The 24,219-nt window shown below is 39.9% G+C and overlaps 1 protein-coding gene across 7 annotated transcripts in view; it reads left to right on the top strand.

Annotated features, from left to right (window-relative positions):
• Nucleotides 1-24,219, top strand: part of DMD (dystrophin) — a 1,912,888-nt gene that overhangs the window by 724,859 nt on the left and 1,163,810 nt on the right. For all 7 annotated transcript variants that reach the window (XM_043538015.1, XM_043538014.1, XM_043538013.1 and 4 more), the window contains 7 exons: nt 7,318-7,463; nt 8,426-8,638; nt 12,408-12,521; nt 14,672-14,827; nt 19,703-19,873; nt 22,430-22,612; nt 23,796-23,930. In XM_043538015.1, coding sequence (XP_043393950.1) covers nt 7,318-7,463; nt 8,426-8,638; nt 12,408-12,521; nt 14,672-14,827; nt 19,703-19,873; nt 22,430-22,612; nt 23,796-23,930 — 1,118 coding nt within the window. The remainder of the gene's footprint in view (nt 1-7,317; nt 7,464-8,425; nt 8,639-12,407; nt 12,522-14,671; nt 14,828-19,702; nt 19,874-22,429; nt 22,613-23,795; nt 23,931-24,219) is intronic.

Below are 24,219 nucleotides of genomic sequence, written 5' to 3'. Positions count from 1 at the left end.
CAGGCAGTCAAGGGGCAGTTGGATAGGAGTGGGAGTCCCAGGAGGCCTGTCAGGGGGTGGGGGTGTGGATAGGGTCAGGGGACAGGGAGCAGGGGGGGGATTGCATAGGGGATGGGATCCCGGGGGGGGGGGGGGGGGGATGGTTAGGGAGTTCTGAGGGGGGCAGTCAGGGGGTGGAAAGTGGGAGGGGGCAGATTGGGGTGGGGAGGCACAGCCTTCCCTATCTGGCCCTCCATACAGTTTCAGAACCCCGCTGTGGCCCTCAGGCCAAAAAGTTTGCCCCACCCCTGGCTGAACCCCTAGGACTCAGCTCACTTCTGAATCCTCATACCCTGTCATTTGTGAGAAGGGTTAGAGGGTACTCAGAGGGACCTCAGTCTGTGAAGTCTTCAGGTCTGCTCTTCTCCTTACAGGCAAAAGGTCCTCCAGCCATGTCCCAGCTCTCATTCGCCTCAGGAATCTGGTTCTGTAGCCATTATCTGCCTGGGCCTCCAGCTCCAAGTTACAATGGACTAATCTTCCTAGAATCCTCCTAGCATTAAAATTCCTACTCTTCATTCTTTTAACTTAAACTTTGCTTCCTCCAGGCTGCAAGAAAAGGTGGAAAAAAACCTGTGAATCCCTGCCAATTTGATCCAACAGGAAAAATGTCGGTTCCCAGCCTGTAGCGGTGCATGGGATACTTCCGTCCTAAGTTCAGGACTCTGCACGTGTCCTTGTTGACCCTCAGATTTCTTTTGGCCCAATCCTCCAATTTGTCTAGGTCACTCTGTATCCTATCCCTACCCTCCAGTGTATCTACTTCTCCCCACAGCTTAGTGTCATCTGGAAACTTGCTGAGGGTGCAATCTATCCTATCATCTAGATCATTAATAAAGATGTTGATCAAAACCGGCCCCAGGACCGACCCCTGGGGCACTCCATTTGATATCGACTGCCAACTAGACATCTAGCCATTGTTCACTACCAGTTGAGCCTGATGATCTAGCCAGCTTTCTATCCACCTTGTAGTCCATCCAATCCATACTTTAACTTGCTGTCAAGAATACTGTGGAAGACCGTATCAAAAGCTTTGCTAAAGTCAAGATATATCACATCTGCTGCTTTCCCCATATCCACAGAGCCAGTTATTTCATCATAGAAGGCGATCAGATTGGTCAGGCATGTCTTGCCCTTGGTGAATCCATGCTGACTGTTCATTTTGAAGCACTTAGAGGAGAGGAAGGTGATCAGGGTTTCCTTGAGGACCTGCTCCATGATTTTTCCTGGGACTGAGGTGAGGCTGATTGGTCTGGAGTTCCCCAGATTCTCCTTTTTCCCTTTTTTTAAAGATGGGTATTATATTTGCCTTTTTCCAATCGTCCGGGACCTCCCCGGATTGCCACGAGTTTTCAAAGATAATGGCCAATGGATCTGCAATCACGTCAGCCAACTCCCTCAGCACCCTTGGATGCATTAGATCTGGACCCATGGACTTGTGCACGTCCAGCTTTTCTAAACAATCCTTAACCTGTTCTTTCACCACTGAGGACTGCTCACCTCCTCCCCATACTGTGTTGCCCAGGACAGCAGTGTGGGAGCTGACCTTGTCTGTGAAGACCAAGGCAAAAAAAAAAATAGAGTACTTCAGCTTTTTCCACATCTGTCCCTAGGTTGCCTCCCCCATTCATTAAGAGTCCCACTTCCCCTAACCTTTTTCTTCTTGCTAATATTCCTGTAGAAACCCTTCTTGTTACCCTTCACATCCCTTGCTAGCTGCAACTTCAGTTGTGTTTTGGCCTTCCTGATTACATCCCTGCATGCTCGAGCAATATTTTTATACTCCTCCCCAGTCATCTGACCAAGTTTCCACTTCTTGTAAGCTTTCTTTTTGTGTTTAAGCTCACCGAAGATTTCACTGTTAAGCCAAGGTGGTCGCCTGCCATATTTGCTATTCTTTCTGCACATTGGGATGGTTTGTTCCTGTGCCCTCAATAAGGCTTCTTTAAAAATACAGCCAGCTTTCCTGGACTCCTTTCCCCCTCATATTAGCCTCCCAGGGGGATCCTGCCCATCAGTTCCCTAAGGGAGTCAAAGTCTGTTTTTCTGAATTCCAGGGTCCATATTTTGCTACTTTTTCTTCCTTTTGTGAGGTTCCTGAACTCAACCATCTCATGGTCACTGCTGCCCAGGTTGCCACCCACTTCTACTTCCCCTGCTAATTTTTTCCTGTTTGTAAGCAGCAGGTCAAGAAGAGAACGGCCCCTGGTTGATTCCTTCCAGTAGCTGCACCAGGAAGTTGTCCCCAACACTCTCCAAAAACTTCCTGGATTGTCTGTGCACTGCTTTATTGCTCTCCCAGCAGATGTAAGGGTGATTGAAGTCCCCCATTAGATCCCAGGGCCTTTGTTCTGGAAACTTCAGTTAATTGTCCGAAGAAAGCCTCATCTACCTCATCCTCCTGGTCCTGTGGTCCATAGCACATGCCCACCACAACATCACCTTTGTTGCTCTCACTTCTAAACTTAACCCAACGACTCTCAACAGGCTTTTCTCCAGTTTCAGACTGGAGCTCTGAGCAATCATACCGCTCTTATATACAGTGCAACTCCTCCACCTTTCCTCCCCTGCCTGTCCTTTCTGAACAGTTTATACCCATCCATAACAGTGCTCCATTCATGTGAGCTACCCCACCAAGTCTCTGTTATTCCAATCCAGTCATAGTTCTTTGACTGTGCCAGGACTTTCAATTCTTCCTGCTTGTTTCCCAGGCTTCTTGCATTCATGTACATGCACCTAAGATAACTAGCCGATTGCCCTGCTTTCTCGGTATGAATCAGGAGGCCCCCACTGTTGCACCTTCCTCCTTGTGTTTCCTCCCAGTATCCCACTTACCTCAGGACTTAGGTCACCATATTCCGGCAAACCTAGTTTAATCTCTTCACTAGATTAGCAAACCTACCTGTGGAAGGTACTCTTCCCTCTCTTCGTTAGGAAGAGATGAGATCCACCTAGCAATCCTTCTTCCTGGAACAACATCCCATGGTTGAGGAATCCAAAGCCCTCTCTCTGACACCACCTGCATAACCACACATTCACCTCCACAATTTGACGGTCCATACCTGGGCCTTTTCCTTCAACAGGGAGGATAGATGAAAACATGACTTGCACCTCAAACTCCTTTATCCTTCTTCCCAGAGCCACATAGTCTGCAGTGACCCACTCAGGGTCATTCTTGGCAGAATCATTGATGTCCACATGGAGAAGTAGGAAGGGGTAGCGGTCTGAGGGCTTGATCAGTCATAGCAAACACTCAGTCACATCCTGAATTCTAGCTCCAGGCAAGCAGCATACTTCTCAAGTCTCTCGGTCTGGTCGGCAGATGGATGACTCTGCCCCTCTTAGGAGGGAGTCCCCCATCACCATCACCTGTCTCCTCCTCTTGGGAGTGGTGGTCGTGGAACCCCCATCCCTAGGACAATGCATCTTATGCCTTCTGGTCGATGAGGTCTCCTTCTGATCCCTTCCCTCAGATGGCTCTTCCAAATAATTCTCTGCAGTAGTACACTTGCAGAGAGCCTCAAAATGGTCAGTCACCTTTGATAACTGTACCAAATAATAATAGTAGTTATTCCTTCTAGGCAGAAATAAAAAAAATGTCTAACAGTAGGGGTCACATGTGAAAAACAAGAATGTTTATAAAAGGAAAATTATTCCTGAAATACTGAGATATAATGTAGTACTGAAAAAAATATTTATTCTAACAGTGGAAACTATTGCAAAAATATATGGTGTAGCTGAGAGTTGTGTGTAAAAAGTGAAACAGAATTTACGTTGCTCCAGTGAAATGACAAGTGGCTTTTTAAAAGCAATATTTCATATTTAAATCAGTCTGCCACTGGCTAGTTCAAATTGGTATCTTTTTGATCCTGCATGAATTTTTATTTAGCTCTCTGAATAGTAGGAATCATAATTAATTTAAAATGCAGAAAACTGCTAGCTATGTTTGTATGACTTTTATTATTTCTGGCAGCGTTTTCAAAATAAAAGCTTTTGTAGATCCTGTTCTAACAACAATGCTAATATGTTTGCATCCAGTTCTGAGATCTGTTCCAGCAGTATTCCTATATATACCTGCAACAAACTGTACACATTGCACTAACAGTACCCTTGTGCAAAGAAGCATTTCTCACCAAGTTTATTTTCCAACATCGTTAACCAGACTTTCTGGCCAGGACCCTTCACAGTGCTCAAGATATTTGGTTCCTTTGTCGCCTCAATGAAGGATGCCAAAATGGCTTTTTCTCTCTGTTTAGATCTTCTGAAAATTCATTGAAGGTTTCCTGTGGGTGCAGTCTCTATCCCCTATCAAGATTAGGTGGTCATTTTTCCCCACTTGCCTTCCTGATGGCTTTGTTGACCTTGCATATAAATGTGCTTTTCTTTGTCTTTGGTCTCACCTTGCCCAACTTACATCAGAGACACATTCAAGCAAATGGAATTGCATTCCTTTGTCTGAAACAGGCATGGCTTTGGCATTGCTTGCCAAATGCATTATCAGAACACATTTCCAGCACCTATCTATGAAGTCCTTTATGGGTTTAACATACATACAGCAGCAAGAATATTAATGATCAGTGAGTAATTAGTTTTCCAGTGATGTATTATATACCCAAAAGGTGGCATGTAACATGACAACAATGTGCCAGCTGGCTTCGGAATGATATTAGGGTCATACTTGTCCAAGCTCTGCCTCCCCATTTACATTGCTGTTTTTAGCACTATATAGTGTCCCATTACTGGAGCCCTCCCACTTCTGCAGGGAAAGACTCCAGGAGAGGGGGATGGGCCCATCAGGGGAGTTTTCAAGCTCCTTCCCTCCTTCCAGACCCTTTCCTCCACACAATGAAAGACTCTGCAAGTGGGGACTGCTGAAGCCTTTCCCCGGTGCTGCCTCACGGCTGGAGTCTTTTACTGACGGGTGTAGCTACATACAGCAGTATGGATGCAGCCTGCTTTTCACTGCGGCATACCCTACATGCCGTCACCAGTGGTGTGTAAAGTGGACATAGCCTAAAGCTTGTTGTTTCCACTTACAAGATGTGGAGCCTCTAAGAAAGTCATTATTTACAAGAGTCAAAGATGACTTTAGGCTGAGATACTGAACTATGTTTAACTTTTCTAATAAAAATAAGACTTGAGAATTTTATATTTCCTTTCCTCATGTGAGCAGTATATAATGTAAGTGTGCCCTTTACTTTTGGAGCAGTATGTTTAAATGTTCTGTCCTCACAGAATTGTTGGTATATGACGAGTCAGAGATAATATAAATGTAATGAAGGAAATCCTATTTGAAAAGACTAATTTAATGAACAGTCTGTTCTGACTGGAGAAAAGCAGGAAGAATTCCCTTTCCAGTGTTTTCCAGATCAGATGTTAGGGGAGGCTGGAATTTTGGATGGAAAAAGTACACTACAAGAAAGCAACACTTGTCCCTCTGTAACCGGACGCAGACTCACCGGCGGTGCCTCCTGCTGGTTGTCTCAGGGAATTAGCTCACCAGCCTCTGGAGTGCCCTCTTCAGGCCATGTCTCACCTTACTGCTGGCTCCCATACCCCTCCCAGGACCCCAGTGCCCCTTTCATTGGGGGCTGCCCCTGGCAATACCCCACAATTCTGGGTCTCCCCCTCCCAGGGGAACCCCCCACCCACTATCCCTACCTCACCTCACTCGTAGACTCCTGCCAGTCACCAGCTAGCCCCCACACCCTGGGGCAGACTGCAGTATGAGCCATTCATCACAGGCAAGCTTGGGTTTGGACCTTCTGCCTCTGTCTAATCTTGGGCTGTCCCCTGCAACCTCAGTACCTGTTGAGCCTAATGCTAGGGTGAAGCCTGGGGCTTTCCTGGCTGGAGCACCCCAGCTCCTCAGGCCCTTCCCCAGCCCGGCTCCAATCTAGGTACTCTGCTTAGGTCCCTGCAGCCAGGTCCCTCCCTCTCAAAAGTGAGAGAGAGAGTACTCTTCTGCTCCTGGCTTATATAAGGCCTGCTGGGTCTGTTTGGGGCATGGCCCCCAGCTGCAGCTGCTCTGCCAATCAGCCCAGCTCTTCCCCTGCCCCAGCCCTCTCCCAGGGCTATCTTAAACCCCTCACAACAGCAAACACTTTTTCTCACAAATCCATTGTCACCGGTCATGATGGCCAAGTTTTTTAAAAGCAAAAGGTGATTTTAGGTGCATCAATTTGTGGGTGCCCAACTAGAGAGAGCTTACAGGCATATGATTTTCAGAGGGTGGGTGCTCAGCACTTTCTGAAAATTAAGTACCTTTAAGCAATCACAAGCCAAGCACCGCAAAGTTTGAGGCACTCAGAATCACTGATTATGTCTCAAAATCTTGGTCAAATTGCATTCACTGTTTTATTAGAATGTAATCAAGATGGCACTGAAAACCTTATGTAAGTACAAACTTTATCAGTTCTGCATTTTGTGACTATGAAATATTCTTTCTTTCTAAAATATCTTTTAGAAGATATGCACACTGTAGATATAATAGAGGTACAATAGTTTTGTGGCATTTTTAGTTTGTTAATATGGTGTGGCAGAAATTGAAAAATATTTTATTTTCAAGTGGCCATTAAATCTGTGTGTGATTTTTCAGTGACTGCAGTGCAAGCTATGGTGGAGGGCAGAAGGGAGCAACTCTACTTATGAGATGCTCGTGTCTATGCCAGATGTTGTCTATTTAAGACCTCTGTAATGTCAGTTTAATGGGCACAGTCCAATAAAATTCAGCTTGAATTTCTCTTTTATGCTAATGTTATAAGCTTTTAACAGCTGTCCTAAGTAGAACATTTTACCTTAACAGATATGCTAGACACACTAACATGAGCCATAAAATGGTGATGCCACTTCCTACAGCAGTTCTAAAAGCAGAACTGAGGTCCAAACAAGAGAAGATACAGTGGTCGGTCTGTCTGGTATCAAAAATAGCAGTGTTTAGGTATATTGTGCTGTAACTACCAGTACCATCCCACTCTGAAACTAAAGAGCCAAAACACATTAAGTAAAAAACAACAACAAAACCCAGCAGTAAATAATAAATGTAAGGATGAATGCGTAAATTATTCATAGCATTTTGTCCTCCTGTACTTCTTTGGGTACATTTTTGAAAAGATCTAGGGGTGAAATTCTGGGCCCATTGAAGTCAGTTGCAAAACTTCAAGAGGGCCAAGATTTTACCTAGGACTTCTCAATATCCTGACAATCACATACAATTCAGTTAAGAGAGAATGAAACATTTTAAATTTCTTCTCCTTTTTCTCTCTGCATTTGGTTTAGATTTTGACAGTTTGCCTCCTGCACACTATAAGGAGACAATGAACACTATCCTTTTGTGGATCCAGCAGTCAGAAAACAAACTCTCCATACCTCAGGTTATTGTCACTGAATATGAGATCATGGAGCAGAGACTCAGGGAGCTAAAGGTAAGTATATGGACTGTGGAAAAGTCTTCTGATTGAAAAACACAAGAGGAAGGAACTTCTGCTGGCTTAAACCATCATAACTCCATTGAAGCCAATGGAGGTATGAGTGTTTACAGCAGCTGAGGATTTAGCCCAACAGCTATGGTTGGGGGGAGGGGCTACTTACTGATCTCGAAAAGGATTCTGAATGTTATTGAAAAAGCACCACGATTGGTATTTGCCAGTTGAAACAAATACTTAAGGTACTGAACACCTTAGGGGAATAGCTTTTGCATTTCCCCATGGAAACAAAATGTTCTCAGAGATATTTACAGCACTTAAGCAGGCATTCAGCTCATTGTAATGAATGTTTTCATGTATGCATTAGAAACTAGTGTTATGAAAAATACAGAACATTTACTTCTCTCCATCCCAATCTGCAACTCCTGTTAAATTTCCAAGCAGAGACAAATGTGGGATGAGCTTTGACAGTGGGCATAAAGCTTCTCTGCATGTGGATTTTTAGTATTATTTTATTATCCGATGGCTAAAGAACATTTTACTGGATGCAACTGCCAATGAAAATACAGAAATGTAAAGCAGAAAATATCTGTTCTCTATGCTGATCAATATATTGATCAATGTACTGATCAATCCTTGATTCTGAAGATAAGTGTATAGTAATCATTGGGGACATAATACATTATTTAATGGAGTATACAATGTCTCAATGAATTTAATTATGCAAGTATTTATACCGTTAAAATTAGGAATTGAATGTATTTCTAATCAGCTGTTTTCTGAATAAGATTAAAATTTTACTTAGGTCATGGTAAAGTGTGTAATTCTTTTCTTTGAACAATTCTTCTAATAATTTCAGTCATTTACTCAATAATATTTGACTACTTCTGGGGGGAAAAGTGTTCAAAATAGCTCAGTATGTTCCAAGTGAATGAATATAATGTTAATTTTTAATGTCACAGGCTTTGCAAAGCTCTCTACAGGAGCAACAAAATGGTCTAAACTATCTCAGCACAACTGTGGAAGAGATGTCCAGGAAAGCCCCTGCAGAGGTCAGCCAGAAATATCGATCTGAAATTGAGGGGATCGTTAGTTGCTGGAAGAAGTTATCAGCTCAGCTGGTAGACTGTTGCCAAAAACTTGAGGACCGGATGACTAAGCTCCAGCAGTTTCAGGTTAGTAGGGGTTCTCTCTCTCTCTCACACACACACACACACACCCATCTTCTGGTGTCCTGTGACATTAAATGTTTATAGATGCATGCATTTTTATATATTTCTGTAAAAGTTAATTCTTGAAGTAAAACAAGATAGAAGGGAGGAGTCTCAGGTCAATCCATGTGTGAGATTCTTGTATTGCACTGGATATTTGAATCAGAATAAAGGAAATTTAAAAGTTCTAAACCTTTGGCAGGTACTAAGTTGTTGATTGACTGACGCAATGATGATCCATTTGATAGATTATTGTAAGAGTGAAATCTTCACCCCACTGAAATCAGTGGAAGCTTTGGTATTGACTTCAATGAGTCCAGGATTTCACCCAGAATTCTTACCTTTTGCCTGTTTTTGCTTGTGTCGAAACCAATGACAAAACTCCTATTGATTTCAGCGAGAATAAAGTCAGGCTCCCAACGCTGTAATCCTTCAAACACTTTTCCATGCAACTCTAACCTTCTTGATTTCAATGGATTACTTTCATCGTCATTGTTATCACTGTTACTTCTATTGTGGTAACAACTACTACAGGTCACTAATCAAGGATCAGGACCCCAGTGTACTAGGCACATAGGTAAAACTATTTATATACAAATTTGCAGGAGTAGAGCCCTAGATTGTTTTCCTCATGGCAGAGATTTTATGTAGACATTCGTTGGCAAGTCATCTGATGCACTGTTGGTGCTCACCAAATGAACAACAAGACCAGGGGAAACCTGGACATACAAATATTATAATATGTCATTCATGTCTCGATTTTGAATATATTTCTGTTCCATTTGTATATAATCCTAAAGCACAATTTTCAAACTGATTCTGATTAACCAGGCACCAAAATTCCGAAAGTATTCTGCAGGAAGTATCTTTACATTTTTATTCTACCCTCCTTCCATGTAAACGATCACATGCGTACTCATAAAAGACAAGGGAATTAAAGTAACCCTGAAGCCTTTTTCAAGGCTGACCAGCACAATGTGAGTTGTTACATACAGTGCTCCATTTACAATGTATGAATATTTCAGTCCCTGTCCTTGGTTTGTTTCAAGTAGAATTTGATTGTTGCTTTTGTGTTATGGAATATAGCAAAATAGGATTTTTTTGAGTGAGTTCAGACCACTGTTTCCTATTTAATCCAGTACAGTCATCTGGTCAGGAATAAATGTTCTGTTAGCAGGGTCTTGTATCCCTGTTTCTGCAAAGAAAAACCCAGTAGCAAAATAACAAAGCATGCATTCATCTGATTCTGTTTGACCATAGGGGAGAGTTGACCATAAAAAATATCATCATAAATAGGTAATCAACAACATAGCAATTTAAGAACTAATCTTCTCCAGAAGACCCCAACAATCCTAAATTTGGTTTAATTGGAAGCACTTTGAGTCTGAAAATAATAAAGTTGGCTGTCATAGCAAGACTTGGGTTTGTGTTCATTGCTAATATAATGAAATATTGGGAAGTACGCAGTTTAAGGTACTATCCTTTCCTTAAGAAATTTAAATTGGCTTTTTATTCATAACCGCTGGCTTTCCGTGTAGAAGTTTAGGAAGATACCATTGCCTTTTTCAAAAAGACAAACCTCGGTGTCTTAAATAGCATTACATCTCTCAGTAAAACACTTAGTTTTGACAATATAATGTGCACTATTTCTGAGTGCATAATGGCTACTGCTATGTTAGCCTTCACCGTATTACTAGGATCACTGCGCAACAAGTGTACGATTCATATAAAACTGATTACTTGTATATCCCCCTTGTATACTTCGAGTGTTTAGTTAGTTTAGGTAGCCTCTTGGCTATTGCTTCCTAATGGAATGTATCGTAGAGGTATATGTTCAAATCACTACTGATAGCAGATAAAACACATATTCATTTCAGAATGTGATCCATTTATTTGATCTTCACAGTTTTTGAAGAGTAATATCTGTATCCTTAGTTAACAAAAGGAAATCTTCAAATTGGTATTTTTCTCTTTAGTGAAAAATGTTTATACATGCATGTTAAAATACTGAAATCTCATAATAAAATATGATTCTGGATTACTTTTACTCCTTGACAACAAAAGTCCAGAAGAAATCACTTTATTCGCTCTTTTGGTAATTTTGGTATTCATTGCTTTTATATCATTCATTTTTATTGATTCAATTGATTTTGCAAAGTAGCCTGGTGCTATAAAAATGAGCTGGAGCATTTTCTTCATGGGTTATCCGATATGTATATTTGAGTGTGATTTGAACAAATTTGGGGCACAATATTATTTAAATGAGAACTGTCTGCTTAAAAATATAATAATTAATTATTGTGTATAATGCTGAATGTGCATTTTACAGATGTTGGTAAAGCAATACTATGAAGAAAAAAGTGATACTATTTGAGTGTTAGTTCAGCAGCTCATCATTTGTATAACTTGATGATGATGATGCTCCTCCTTAGCTGACACATTAGCCTTTAATAAAGGGATAACATAAGCTTCTCTCTGACCCCCAAAGGCTAAGCATTGCAGCACTTTAACCTCTCCATGGTTAAAGAAGGCTGGATGTGGCTCTCTTCAGAGCTCATCAGCACTGATTCAAGTATTTGTTGAAGGGAGTCAAAAAAGTGATTGCATTCTGAGAGCTCAGAGCTGGACTTGAATTCTCCGTGTGATGCTGCCATAAGGTTGCTAGGCCAGCCCCCTTGTGGGGTTTTTTGATAGAATTTTATATTCAGCTGGTTTCACAGTTGCTAGTGTTGATTAAAGGATGTGGTCTTAGAATTAGGGTTCAAATGTGGCCTAGTGGTTGGATCAGGGGATTGGGAATCAGGATTCCTAGACTCTATTCCTAGCTCTGGAACTGATTCATTGTGTGACATTCAGAAACCCACTTAGAGTGTGTCTACACTGAAGCTGGGAGTGTGCCTCCCTTTGCAAGTAGTCAGACACATGCTAACTCTGCTTGAACTAGCATGCTAAAAATAGTAATGTTACCGGGGTAGCATAGATGGTGGGTTGGAATAGCTGCCTAAGTATGTACCCAGGGGATCTGGGCCAGTTTGTACTCAGGTGGGTAGCCCAAACTGCCACCCATACTACTCCGGCTACACTACTTTTTTTAGTGACCTAGCTTGAGCAGAGCTAGTGCATGTCTGTCTACTCATTCTGGGAAGCATGCTTCAAGATGCAGTGTAGACCTGCTCTGTATCGATCTCCGCTGCAGGTAACCTTGGAGTAAACATAGTACTCCATCTGTATTTTTCAGGGGCAGTTTTTCTACATTGTGGCCTCTCAGTTAGTGAAATAAGATGGTCTTTTTTTTTCAATAATTGTGTTTAAGAAAACTTAAAGTGATGGTGAACCGCAATTAAAGGACAATTTTAAATAGTTGGAGACCCTCAGAAGTGGTGATATATAAGTGGAAGGTGGTATTCTCATTCTTCTTATTGCTGTTTTCAAAAGAGGATGAGGGAAAGGGTTTTTGTATTCTTACCATTAACAAATAAGAGAAACAAAATCCAACCTGTTTATTCCTGAAAACAAGAAATGCTAAGACTAAAATGATCAAAATGCAGGCCAAATGGTGAAAGGCAACCCCCACCCCCAATGTATTTGCTTGTTTGCATTGCTCAAAGTGCTGTGATCTCTTCCTAATTTTAGAATTATTTTGTGCTGAAGTTTAGTGATAGTGCCATGACGAATTCTATTATCATCAGTCAGTGCTTGTAGCATACCATAGATTGTTGTTTTTAACAAACAGAATGACACTAAAACCCTGAAGAAATGGATGGCTGAAGTGGATGCTTTTCTGAAGGAAGAGTGGCCTGCCCTCGGTGACTCAGAAGCACTGGAAAAACAGCTTGAACAGTGTACAGTAAGTAGTTCTTGTGTACTGGATTTTTTGTGTGTATGTGGCTGGGTGAGTGTTTAGAAGAAGAATCGACCCAAACTTTGCCTACCTAGAAATACATTTAAAACTGAATCGCTATTGATTTTGTTTATGCAATGTATATGAAACTGAATGTCCTGGCTTTGAAGGAAATACTGAAAAAAAAGAGGAAGTTGAATGTACAAAGGGAGTAACATGGATGCTGTAATACTGTATCCTTGTGGTATGTCCAGGCTGGACAAAACCAGAAAGTTTGAAACATTGTGAGCTCCTTGGAGCTCCCTTCTTAAGTATTTGAAAAAGTACCTGGCACTTGAATGAGTGCTACTGTAAATAAAATAAATAATAATCATAATACGGTGAGAGCATACGTTGCCCCCAAGATATCATTTACTTTTTTTTCTTGTTGCCATTTTGTGGTAGTTTCTCATTTCATGGAAGTAGGAGACACAAAGTTGAGAGCCAGATTTGTATCTCTTAGACTGCTGTAAATTCAGTGTAATTCCACTGGAGTCTATGGGCCTAAATTTGTAGCAAGTGTATAAAAATAACTCCTTCGGAAGTCAAACACTTCATTAAAAAGCTGAAATTCTCATCATTGTCCAAACTTTTCTTCTCCTCACCATATCCATTATGTGAGAAGCTTTGCTGTCCTCCCTGGCATTCTTAGTGATCTTTGGTTAAATATTCAGACTCAGACCAAATCTTGTCACTTCTCACTTTATAACATTTCTGCAATCTGTTCCTTCCTCTTCTATTTCTGTTCTTCACTCCCACTTCAAAAGCCTTCGTTCATATGATGATCCCTTCTCAAGTCTCCCTTCTTTAAGCTATCCAATATTTAGCAGCTGAAATTACCTTTTTCTTCTTCTGTTATGACTGTGTCCCCCCCACCCCCCCCCCATGTCTCTTTTCTGGCTTTTTGTTTCTTTCTCCATAAAGTTCAATCTGCTCATTCTGGCGTTTAAGTTTCTGCTGAGTCTCCTGTCATGCTCAACTCACTACCTTTGCTGTTCTAACCTTTTCCCTTTCTTTCTTTCTTTCTTTCCTTCTTTCCTTCCTTCTTTCCTTCCTTCTTTCTACTTTTGCCTTCATGCCTGTTTTCATACTGCTCCCTTCACTTGGCTCACTGCCCTTCTTAAAAAGACAAAACATCCTTGTTTTCTTTCTTCAAAGGCCTCCTCAAAACCTATTTCCTTTGCCTTGTTGTCACTATTGACTTTCTTTCCTATGCAGTCTATTCCTCACTTATCCTACCAGAGCCCATGATTGAAAACAATCAGTATATGATTTGATTCCTCTACATGACTCCGTTTTTATTTGCTTTAAACATAATCCTTTCTTTCACTTTACTTTTGTTGTACTTTATGCTTTGTTCAATTTAGTTTGTACAGTTTTGGGAGAAGGAACCTTAGTCCCACTTCTCTATTGAGGCTCGGCTCTGCTTCATGCAGAAACAGATAGAGATGGAAAAAGTAACTTTATGCCATTTTATGATATGCCACTACAAATCCTATCAAGTGATAATATAAAACTTCCACTGATTTCAGTGAAATCTGAATTAGAGCTGGTTAGAGGCTGAGCTGGTCTCTTGTGCAAATTACAACAGCCTTGGGCTGATCTAATTTGCATCCAAATGACTATACCCCCATGGGCAGATCCAGCAGCTGGGAATTGCCAGAGTATCACTCAAGCCTCCCCACGAGGATGTAAGATGGGTAGCATACAGCCACCCACAGAGGGATAATTCCTGTGATAGTCAAGGAAGATGGCTTTACAAACCATTTGTAGCACCAGAGTGATGCAAAAACACTGAATAATACTGAAGAATTGAGCCCCATGCCTCTTAAACATTATGCCATATTATAATTCTGTATAAATGTTATTAATTCTTTTTTATCTTGCATAGAAAAGCTAATCCTATAAACTCATTTTAAGACTGTTCTTCCCTCTACTCTGTATTTTGCATAATATTGTCTATTAATTGTGGTCATTTCAACAGGGATCTGGACCAAACACACACACAGTAGCAGAATATTTTATGCACTTACTTTATTGGACAGTTTTATAGAAATGGCGTATCTGTAACAGTATCTGCATGTGTTGTTTTCATAAACCTTCTACTATTCCTTTAGGCCTTAGTAAATGATATCCAGACAATCCAGCCCAGTTTGAACAGTATTAATGAGGTTGGGAAGAAAATGAAGAATGAGGCAGAGCCCGAATTTGCTTCCAGAATACAGACAGAACTAAAAGAACTCAATGCTCAATGGGAACACATTTGCCAACAGGTACTGACTCTCTTGCTGTGACTGGTTCTCTTTTAATTAACTTTCAGATTTCTCATTGACATAATTCCTCCCCCTCTATGCATAGCCAGTCAATGTGAGAGAGAATCTAGACATTTTTGCTCATTAACCTTCCATTATACAAAGTTTATCTAGCATGTAGAAATGTGTGCAAAGTAGATATCTTAAACTAAGCAATTTAGTCTAGCTGTACGTCTTATTGCTGATGTAAAATTAGCTCTTTACGATATACACTTATTTTGAAAAAAGATTTCCATTTGCCAACATCTAAACTTCTGCACTGGGTAGTTTTTATTAAAAACTTTCTTTTGCTTCTGATATTTTATTATACTGACTAGTGCTTCTCAAGATCAAGTCCTTCTAGTATTCAGAGTTCAGTAACTTAGAATTATAACTGATATCTACCCATCCATTTAAATTAGTGTCACAAGTGCCCACAAATGTAAAGGACAGGTGGTATGCAGTATTGACCTGAAAGGATAAGTGTTTTATTTTTACAATGTTGATGGTGAACCAGTGATATTTACCCATAAAGAAAACGCATCAAACAGCTAGCAGTGGTCAGTGTAAAGTTACCACTTTGTATAATATGACTGCTAATGGCATTACATAGTAGAGATAATCCTTTACAGTGTATAGTATTGTATAATAGGTATTCTTCTAATGTTTCACTTGTTTTATCTTTAGTCCTGTTAAATCTGGGTTATTTTAAGCTTTTTTTGTTTGTGTGCTCTTTAAAACAAGTCTCCATGTTTACATATTAAAACTGTTGACCTCAAGAGGGTCTGAAGTTTTCTAAAACTTTCTTAAAACACAGAAATACAATGATTGTTTTGTACTTTTTTGTTTATCTTAAAATTGGCAATTTTTATAAAGGGATCTCTATATTTAGTTCATTGTAAATCATTCTATTTGGAGTGACCAATCAGGATCCATTCCCGCAAACTGAAAAAAGCACGCTTTCTTTACTCTGGAATGTCTTATATAAAGAAAACTAAAGAAAAATATTAAAGATGATCCATTCTTCTTTATAGAATTTTAATGAATCCACTTCAGCATCTCTTGACAGATCAAGAGCATTGCTTTCTTCTTACTTACAGTGGCAGAACTGGTTTCAGAGTAGCAGCCGTGTTAGACTGTATTCGCAAAAAGAAAAGGGGTACTTGTGGCACCTTAGAGACTAACAAATTTATTTGAGCATAAGCTTTCGTGAGCTATAGCTCACTTCATCGGATACATTCAGTGGAAAATACACTGGGGAGATTTATATACGTAGAGAACATAGAGGTATTGGCATCCTGACAGCAGGATTGTCTGGCTATGTAGACTCCCTCTTCAGGCCCTACGCTACCAGCACTCCCAGCTATCTTTGGGACACCACTGACTTCCTGAGGAAACTACAATCCATCGGTGATCTTCCTGAAAACACCATCCTAGCCACTATGGATGTAGAAGCACTCTACACCAACATTCCACACAAAGATGGACTACAAGCCGTCAGGAACAGTATCCCCGATAATGTCACGGCAAACCTGGTGGCTGAACTTTGTGACTTTGTCCTCACCCATAACTATTTCACATTTGGAGACAATGTATACCTTCAAATCAGTGGCACTGCTATGGGTACCCGCATGGCCACAGTATGCCAACATTTTTATGGCTGATTTAGAACAACGCTTCCTCAGCTCTCGTCCCCTAATGCCCCTACTCTACTTGCGCTACATTGATGACATCTTCATCATCTGGACCAATGGAAAAGAAGCCCTTGAGGAATTCCACCATGATTTCAACAATTTCCATCCCACCATCAACCTCAGCCTGGACCAGTCCACACAAGAGATCCACTTCCTGGACATTACGGTGCTAATAAGTGATGGTCACATAAACACCACCCTATACCAGAAACCTACTGACCGCTATTCCTACCTACATGCCTCCAGTTTTCACCCAGACCACACCACACGATCCATTGTCTACAGCCAAGCTCTACAATACAACCGCATTTGCTCCAACCCCTCAGACAGAGACAAACACCTACAAGATCTCTATCAAGCATTCTTACAACTACAATACACACCTGCTGCTGAAGTGAAGAAACAGATTGACAGAGCCAGAAGAGTACCCAGAAGTCACCTACTGCAGGACAGGCCCTACAAAGAAAATAACAGAACGCCACTAGCCATCACCTTCAGCCCCCAACTAAAACCTCTCCAACGCATCATCAAGGATCTACAACCTATCCTGAAGGACGACCTATCACTCTCACAGATCTTGGAAGACAGGCCAGTCCTTGCTTACAGACAGCCCCCTAACCTGAAGCAAATACTCACCAGCAACCACACACCACACAACAGAACCACTAACCCAGGAACCTATCCTTGCAACAAAGCCCGTTGCCAACTGTGTCCACATATCTATTCAGGGGACACCATCATAGGGCCTAGCCACATCAGCTACACTATCAGAGGCTCATTCACCTGCACATCTACGAATGTGATATGTGCCAGCAATGCCCCTCTGCCAAGTACATTGGTCAAACTGGACAGTCTCCATGTAAAAGAATAAATGGACACAAATCAGATGTCAAGATTTATAACAATCAAAAACAAGTCGGAAAACACTTCAATCTCTCTGGTCACTCGATTACAGACCTAAAAGTGGCAATACTTCAACAAAAAAACGTCAAAAACAGACTCCAACAAGAGACTGCTGAATTGGAATTAATTTGCAAATTGGATACAATTAACTTAGGCTTGAATAGAGACTGGGAGTGGATGTGTCATTACACAAAGTAAAACTATTTCCCCATGTTTATCCCGCCCCACCCCCCACTGTTCCTCAGATGTTCTTGTCAACTGCTGGAAAAGGCCCACCTTGATTATCACTACAAAAGTTTTTTTCCTCCCTGCTCTCCTGCTGGTAATAGCTCACCTTAAGTGATCACTCTGGTTACAGTGTGTATGGTAACACCCATTGTTTCGTATTCTCTGTGTATATAAATCTCCCCACTGTATTTTCCACTGAATGCATCCGATGAAGTGAGCTGTAGCTCACGAAAGCTTATGCTCGAATAAATTTGTTAGTCTCTAAGGTGCCACAAGTACTCCTTTTCTAGTGGCAGAACTGTTCAGCTTTACAGAGCACACGCTCTGGTAACGTGCCCTGAGCACCACCCTGAGATATTTTTGACCCGCCAAGAAACGCAAAAGCTTGTCCATGGATCTCTCTCTCTCTTTCTCTCTCATACTGCTTTTATAAAAATAAAAAAAAGAATTTGAAAAATAATGCGACTATAGTCAGCAACCAGCCCAAGATTGTTTTTCAGTGTTATGCATTCTGAATGGGGACTGAAAACTCTACAGATTTCCATACATACACTTTTAACTGTAATTTAAATTAACACAAACCAAAGTACCTTAGGTTTTAAAATTAGATTCTAGCCAAGTATTACCACTTGTCATACTTCACTTACCCATGCTGCTGAGAGTGAACCATGCAATGCCTTTCCATCGCCTCTGTCACTGGGCACTTCTTGCCTTTTATGCTGAGAATGAAACAAAAAAAATTGTCTGGTGAATTTGATGTCTCTGCCATAAAAAGCAAACCTTCAACTTGATGAACTGAATGTCCATGTTCTACTTACTCTTAGCCATATTTAACGAAGAAAGTAAGGTATGTTACGCAACAGATTTAAACTTGAGGTATATTTCACTAAACACTCTGTTGACAAACTGTACTACCATCATCCTCTACAGAAGGAGTCCAGTTCAAAGAACTCAGTGCTTACCCTTGCAAAATATAACTCCATTCAGAGGTTTAGAGAAAGTGCTATTTAAAGTGAACAGTTTAAAGCTTTCCATTGCATGGATAAATATCTGAGACAGATTAACAAAATAATACTTTGCCCTCTCTGTTTAGAGATTTTTCAGCCGAAAATCTTTACAAAAGCAGGAATATATGTTTATCCCCATTTTATAGAGGGAGAAATTGAGGCATGGATTTTGTAAGTGGCTTTGCTGTTGCAGAATAGTTTAATTATATCTGTTGGGTTAACAAGTTTGTAAAAAATTACTGCTGTTGTAGTATGCTTCTTTGAAATTTGGAAAGCACTTACTTGGCCCAGTTCCACAGTCCTTTCTCAAAGAGGTCCCTTTCACTAACCTGCCTTGGAGCTTTTAGTTGTTTGTTTTTATTGTGCAATATTGATGTATGTAGAACTTGTTTTAAAGATCTGCTTTCTTTAATATCTCATGTACTGCTTGCTTACAGAAATTCCAGTTAAAATTCTGCAGAGGGAAAAAGCCTCTAAATTCTTGATGATAAAACTTGTGGATGATTGGGGTTTTTTATTTTATTTTTTATGGCTTGCATGATATTCTATCAGCTGTGCTGATGATGATCAAAGTATACATTGCCAATGGGCATTCTTAACATAGTAAATTCAATGATAGCTATTAAATACATACAAGAAGTGCGTATAAAAAGCATTTCAAACTGCAGGCATTTTTTAAAAAAATGTGAGGAAAATCAGCTAAGATTACCACATATGCATGCAGAGTGACCTACACCTTTGTAGATAAGGGAGAATTGCCAGAGGGCAATCATGTACTCTTTTATAAATCTTATGTGGCCACTTGAAATGTTATCTGTTCTGGGGCTACTGCTAAACAAGATGCAACTTTGTGTGCCTTGTGACTCAAAATAGATACTTGTTAGGCTTCAACTTTTTAAAAAAAATCAATATTTATTTGATTCAGTGTTAGCATCTGTAGTTTTTACTTTTTACAATGATGATGACCTTTATTTTTGTGCAGTAGAATCTTATATCAAATACCATTTCATGCTTCTTTCTTAAAGGCCTATGCTAAGAAGGCAGCACTAAAAGGTGGTTTGGATAAGACTGTTAGTCTTCGAAAGGATTTGTCTGAGATGCATGAATGGATAACACAAGCTGAAGAAGAATACCTGGAGAGGGATTTTGAGTATAAAACACCAGATGAATTACAGAAAGCGGTTGAGGAACTGAAGGTAAAAGGCAGACTGAATTGTTTAATTTATGTCTGAAGCTCTTCTTTGAAGCCATCGCTGCACACAATCTGTTTGCTCATTTAAAAGAGTTGCTTTTTATATCTAGTTTGAAAATCTGAAATTTGAAGTGATAGGTGGCTTAAAGTAATTTGTTTCAATTTAGAGTCTGTTGAAAGATATTTAAATCTTCACAGTACTCTGTTGCTACAGGGTTTGGGTATGTTTGGTTTTTTCCCATTGCTTTATTGGATTTCAGATTCTTTGAAGTCTGAGCATTAATTTAATTAAGCAATAATTTCCAAAGAATCAGTTGTTAGCAGTAGTTAACCACTAGATAATTACTTGATAAATCAGGGTGAAATTGGTTTGATAGTCTCTCTCTATTTAATGTAATAGTTAAACAATCATTTAGGAATTGAATGCAGGTGTTGTGCATTTATGATTTATTAGTGTATACTCTAGATACACTGCAAGACATGGGCTTGATGCAGGAATTTACGGTGTGGGTTATGCAAGAGATAATCATAATGGTCTCTCTGGCCTTAAAAAAAATCTCTTTGTTATGCAGAGGGTTTTATGGAAGTTTGGAAGCATGTACCCCTGCAGCAGAAGAGTTTTTCTTTACCAGCTGATCGAAAAGAAACCATGTAAATTCCTAAAGAAATCAAAATGGGACAACAGTGGTTTGCCGTGAATGAAATGTAACCCAATATTAAAAGTCAGCATATGCTATTGGGGCATAATTAATGTGTGGAAATATCTATATTACAATAGTTCATGGCACTTTAACGATATACTATCCATTGAAACAGGTGTAGTAAGAAAAATTATGTAAAATTTCCTAATGGGTCAGTTTCCCAGTGAAATGCAGACACAGCTTTTGGCCTAGCATAATACTTCATACAAATATAAGAGAATAAAATACCATTACTGAAGTCTGCGCACACAAAACATGCAATTTTTGACTAGATATAAACAGACTTGAATAATTGCCATTCCCTCCCTGGCTTTGATCATATCGTGAATACAAATTCTAACAAACAAGACTTGTACTTACCCTGACAGTACTTCTACACTACTGGGCAAAAAGATATTCCCCAGCCTAACATGGCTCAAAGGAGAGGCAGGTAGGAAGGAAAGGTATATTCCCACCTGCCTATCCATTGGCACATGGAGGGGGCCCAGAGCATTGGGGGAAGCATCCAAAACCTCCTGAAAGGATGTTGTAGGAGATACGTTCCTCCTTTTGTGCTGAGACGCTCCCGGAGGAGTTCCTCTTGAACCTCCCACTGAGGTGGTGCAGATCTATAGTACTCCAGTGGGGTACAACTGAGCCCATAGGTCCCAGTCCTGAAAAGAATTATGTGGGTGTTTAGCTTTGAACATGTGAGTAGTTTCAAGACTCCACTGAGACTTATCACACGCTTACTATTAAGCACATGCTTAAGTCTTTGCAGGATCAGTGCCTCAATCTGGAGACATTTTGGGGCAGGGAACTGTTGTCTTACATATCTGTAAAGGACCCAGCACATTAATGGTACAATGTAAATAAACATTACCTTAGTATTTTTAGCAATGGCACAGTAATGTCTAAAAGCACCAGTCACAATCAGGACCCCGTTCTGCTGGGTGTTTTATAAGCCCCTAAGGAGAGACTTTACCTGCACTAAGGAGCTTCAATCTAATGAAAGTCAACTCATAACTAATGAGAGTAACAAACAGTAGGAGAGAAAGAGAGCACAGATGAGGGTAAAAGTAATTAGTTGTTGTGATTATGTAGGGTAACAATGAGAGCAGCCTGGTGGTTAAATGTGGTTTAATTATTTTTTAAATTTCCTATTAAACTGTGGTCCTTTGTGATTGCCTAACATTTACTTCTGTTTGACCTTTCTCACTGGGATCGCTGCTCACTTCTTACTGCATCTTCCTCCAAAACCAAGCCATGTTCACACCTCAAGCCTTCCATGCTTCGCTGTTACTCCAGGCAGTGCTATTGCATGAGGGATTCTCTCCCTACCTCCTCAGCTGATTCTGGGGATGGATGGGACAATCCAAAGAATGCTCACGCTGAAGCTTAAATTTGAAAATCAGCTGTGACATCACTGGAGTCCTAGAAAGAAAACTGATTTTTTTTTTAAATCTCCCCAGCTGACTGTGCACTGTTAAAGATGGTTAATTGAATTTATTTGGAAGTAACACAAAATATGTTTTAATCTGTAATTCGAAGTATTGCGGCATTGATGCCTGAAGCATTTTCTCAGCAAGTATATTATTGAAATTTTGTTTTCTCACTGCTCCAAAAGATTCAGTAGTTCTATATTGTGTAACACATTTATTTGTTATTCATGATAAACTTGCATGTTGCCTCCAAAATGAAAACAAGATGAATACATTTTCATTGCACTATCAAAGATGATATCAGGATGGTTGGGAATTACATCCTTGATTCTTCTTTCTTTCAACCTATGTAGAATCGTGACGCAGTTATTTGAACTCTGCTTTCTTCTCCACAAGTCATGACCAAAGTCATGACCATCATTTACTTCTATTTTACAGAGAGCAAAAGAGGAGGCCACACAGAAAGAGGTGAAGGTGAAGCTACTCACAGACTCTGTGAGTAATTTTATAGCAAGAGCTCCACCTGCAGCTCATGAGGCCTTAGAAAAGGAACTTGACATATTAATTACAAACTACCAGCGGCTCTGCAGCAGGCTAAATGGAAAGTGCAAAACTCTGGAGGTCAGCTGTTTTGTTGGTCTTTAATATTATAACTACTCAGATGGATTAGCAGATGATAAACTCTTATCTTTGTCCCCATTACTACTGTCATGCTAAATAAACTGTGCTTGTATTAAGTTGATGTAAACATAGTTAACCACAGAATCACAGTAGTTATCCTGATGGAGCACAGTTATATATTCGGCAATGTCTGGCTAAACACAGTGGAGAGTAACCTACCACAGATATTTTAAACTTGGAAAGGATAGTAAGGTTTATGGAGTTTCAGAGTGTTTTACTTACAGTGCCTTTGTTTAGGTAGATAGCTGAAGATGATATTAAAATAGCAGATTTTTAAATTATCTGAGAATAACATAATTAAGTTGGGGATTTTATGTTTTAGCAGTCAGTTTTAAATTCTAGCATCTAGGCAATCCTCAACAATTGCATTCAATGTGGCTTAGAATCAAGTTGTGTCTAAAATATAGTTCAGTTGAAACTGATGAAAGTGTTGTTTCTCTGAAACATCATATTATTTGTTTTCAGTAAGGGATTTAAGAAAATTGCTAACCCATATAACTTTTTCTAGAATAAATCTTTAAATAAAATTTACATCTTAAAGGCTTAGAAGAAAATTGGAAACAAATATATATTGATTATATAAAATATAGACATTTTCAAAATCAGAGTAACTGTGAGGATTCTATGAAAATCAACTTTTTTTTCACTAGACTCTCCTTACCTGCTACTGTGTTGGCCTTCTGTTGAAGGCACCAGGCACTTGAAAGCACTCCAGACATGCATGAAACTCTCATAGATGCCAATAAACTCTGGAAAAACTGTGCTTTGAATGTATTGATTGAAAAATGTCTGATTGACTTTGCTTTTATCTACAATGACGTGATCAGTTTGTTTTTTAAAGAAGCGTGAAACTATTTAGGTACAAAATGGAAAACTTGTGATGAGCCCATTGATATCAATGTGGTTCTGTAAATGTGCAAACATAATTTTGAGATCTGCTCGTTCAGGTTGGAGAAAGAATGTAGCATGTGGTATTATAGAGGGTATAGGATTCAACAGAGAACTTCGGAGGGAGACAACTCAGAGGGCAGACCTTATGTGGTGGGATTAATGCCAGGAAGAAGCAGCTATGATTTTTTTTATAATTTTGATTTTCTATCTAAATGTACATTTTTTTCACCAGGAGGTATGGTCATGTTGGCGTGAGCTATTGTCCTACTTGGATGCAGAAGAGAAATGGTTGAATGAGATGGAGCTGAAACTCAGGGCAACTGAAAATATCCAAGGAGGTGCAGAAGAGATCTCAGAGGCATTAGATGTAAGTGCTGGCTTAACTGATATAAAATATCAAGGTACATATTGCATTATACCAACACCATTTTGAAAAACCTTCCATTACATATGAAAGAAACCATAAATCTGCATAACTATTTGGGAAGATAACAGACTATTTGAAAATCACAAAGTGCTACTTGATTCAACAAATCATAATTTGATTTTAATATGTGTGCATGTTTTATGCTGATAACTACCATGTCAATGGAATAGAGTAATCCCATGTGAAAATACTGATTTCTCATGTATGTTGTTGAGGATAAAACATAAAC

This window comes from Chelonia mydas, chromosome 1 (assembly GCF_015237465.2).
Source record: "Chelonia mydas isolate rCheMyd1 chromosome 1, rCheMyd1.pri.v2, whole genome shotgun sequence".
NCBI classification, from domain to species: Eukaryota; Metazoa; Chordata; order Testudines; family Cheloniidae; genus Chelonia; species Chelonia mydas.
Note: the sequence above shows the minus strand (reverse complement) of the source record. Positions and strands in the feature narration are given on the sequence as shown.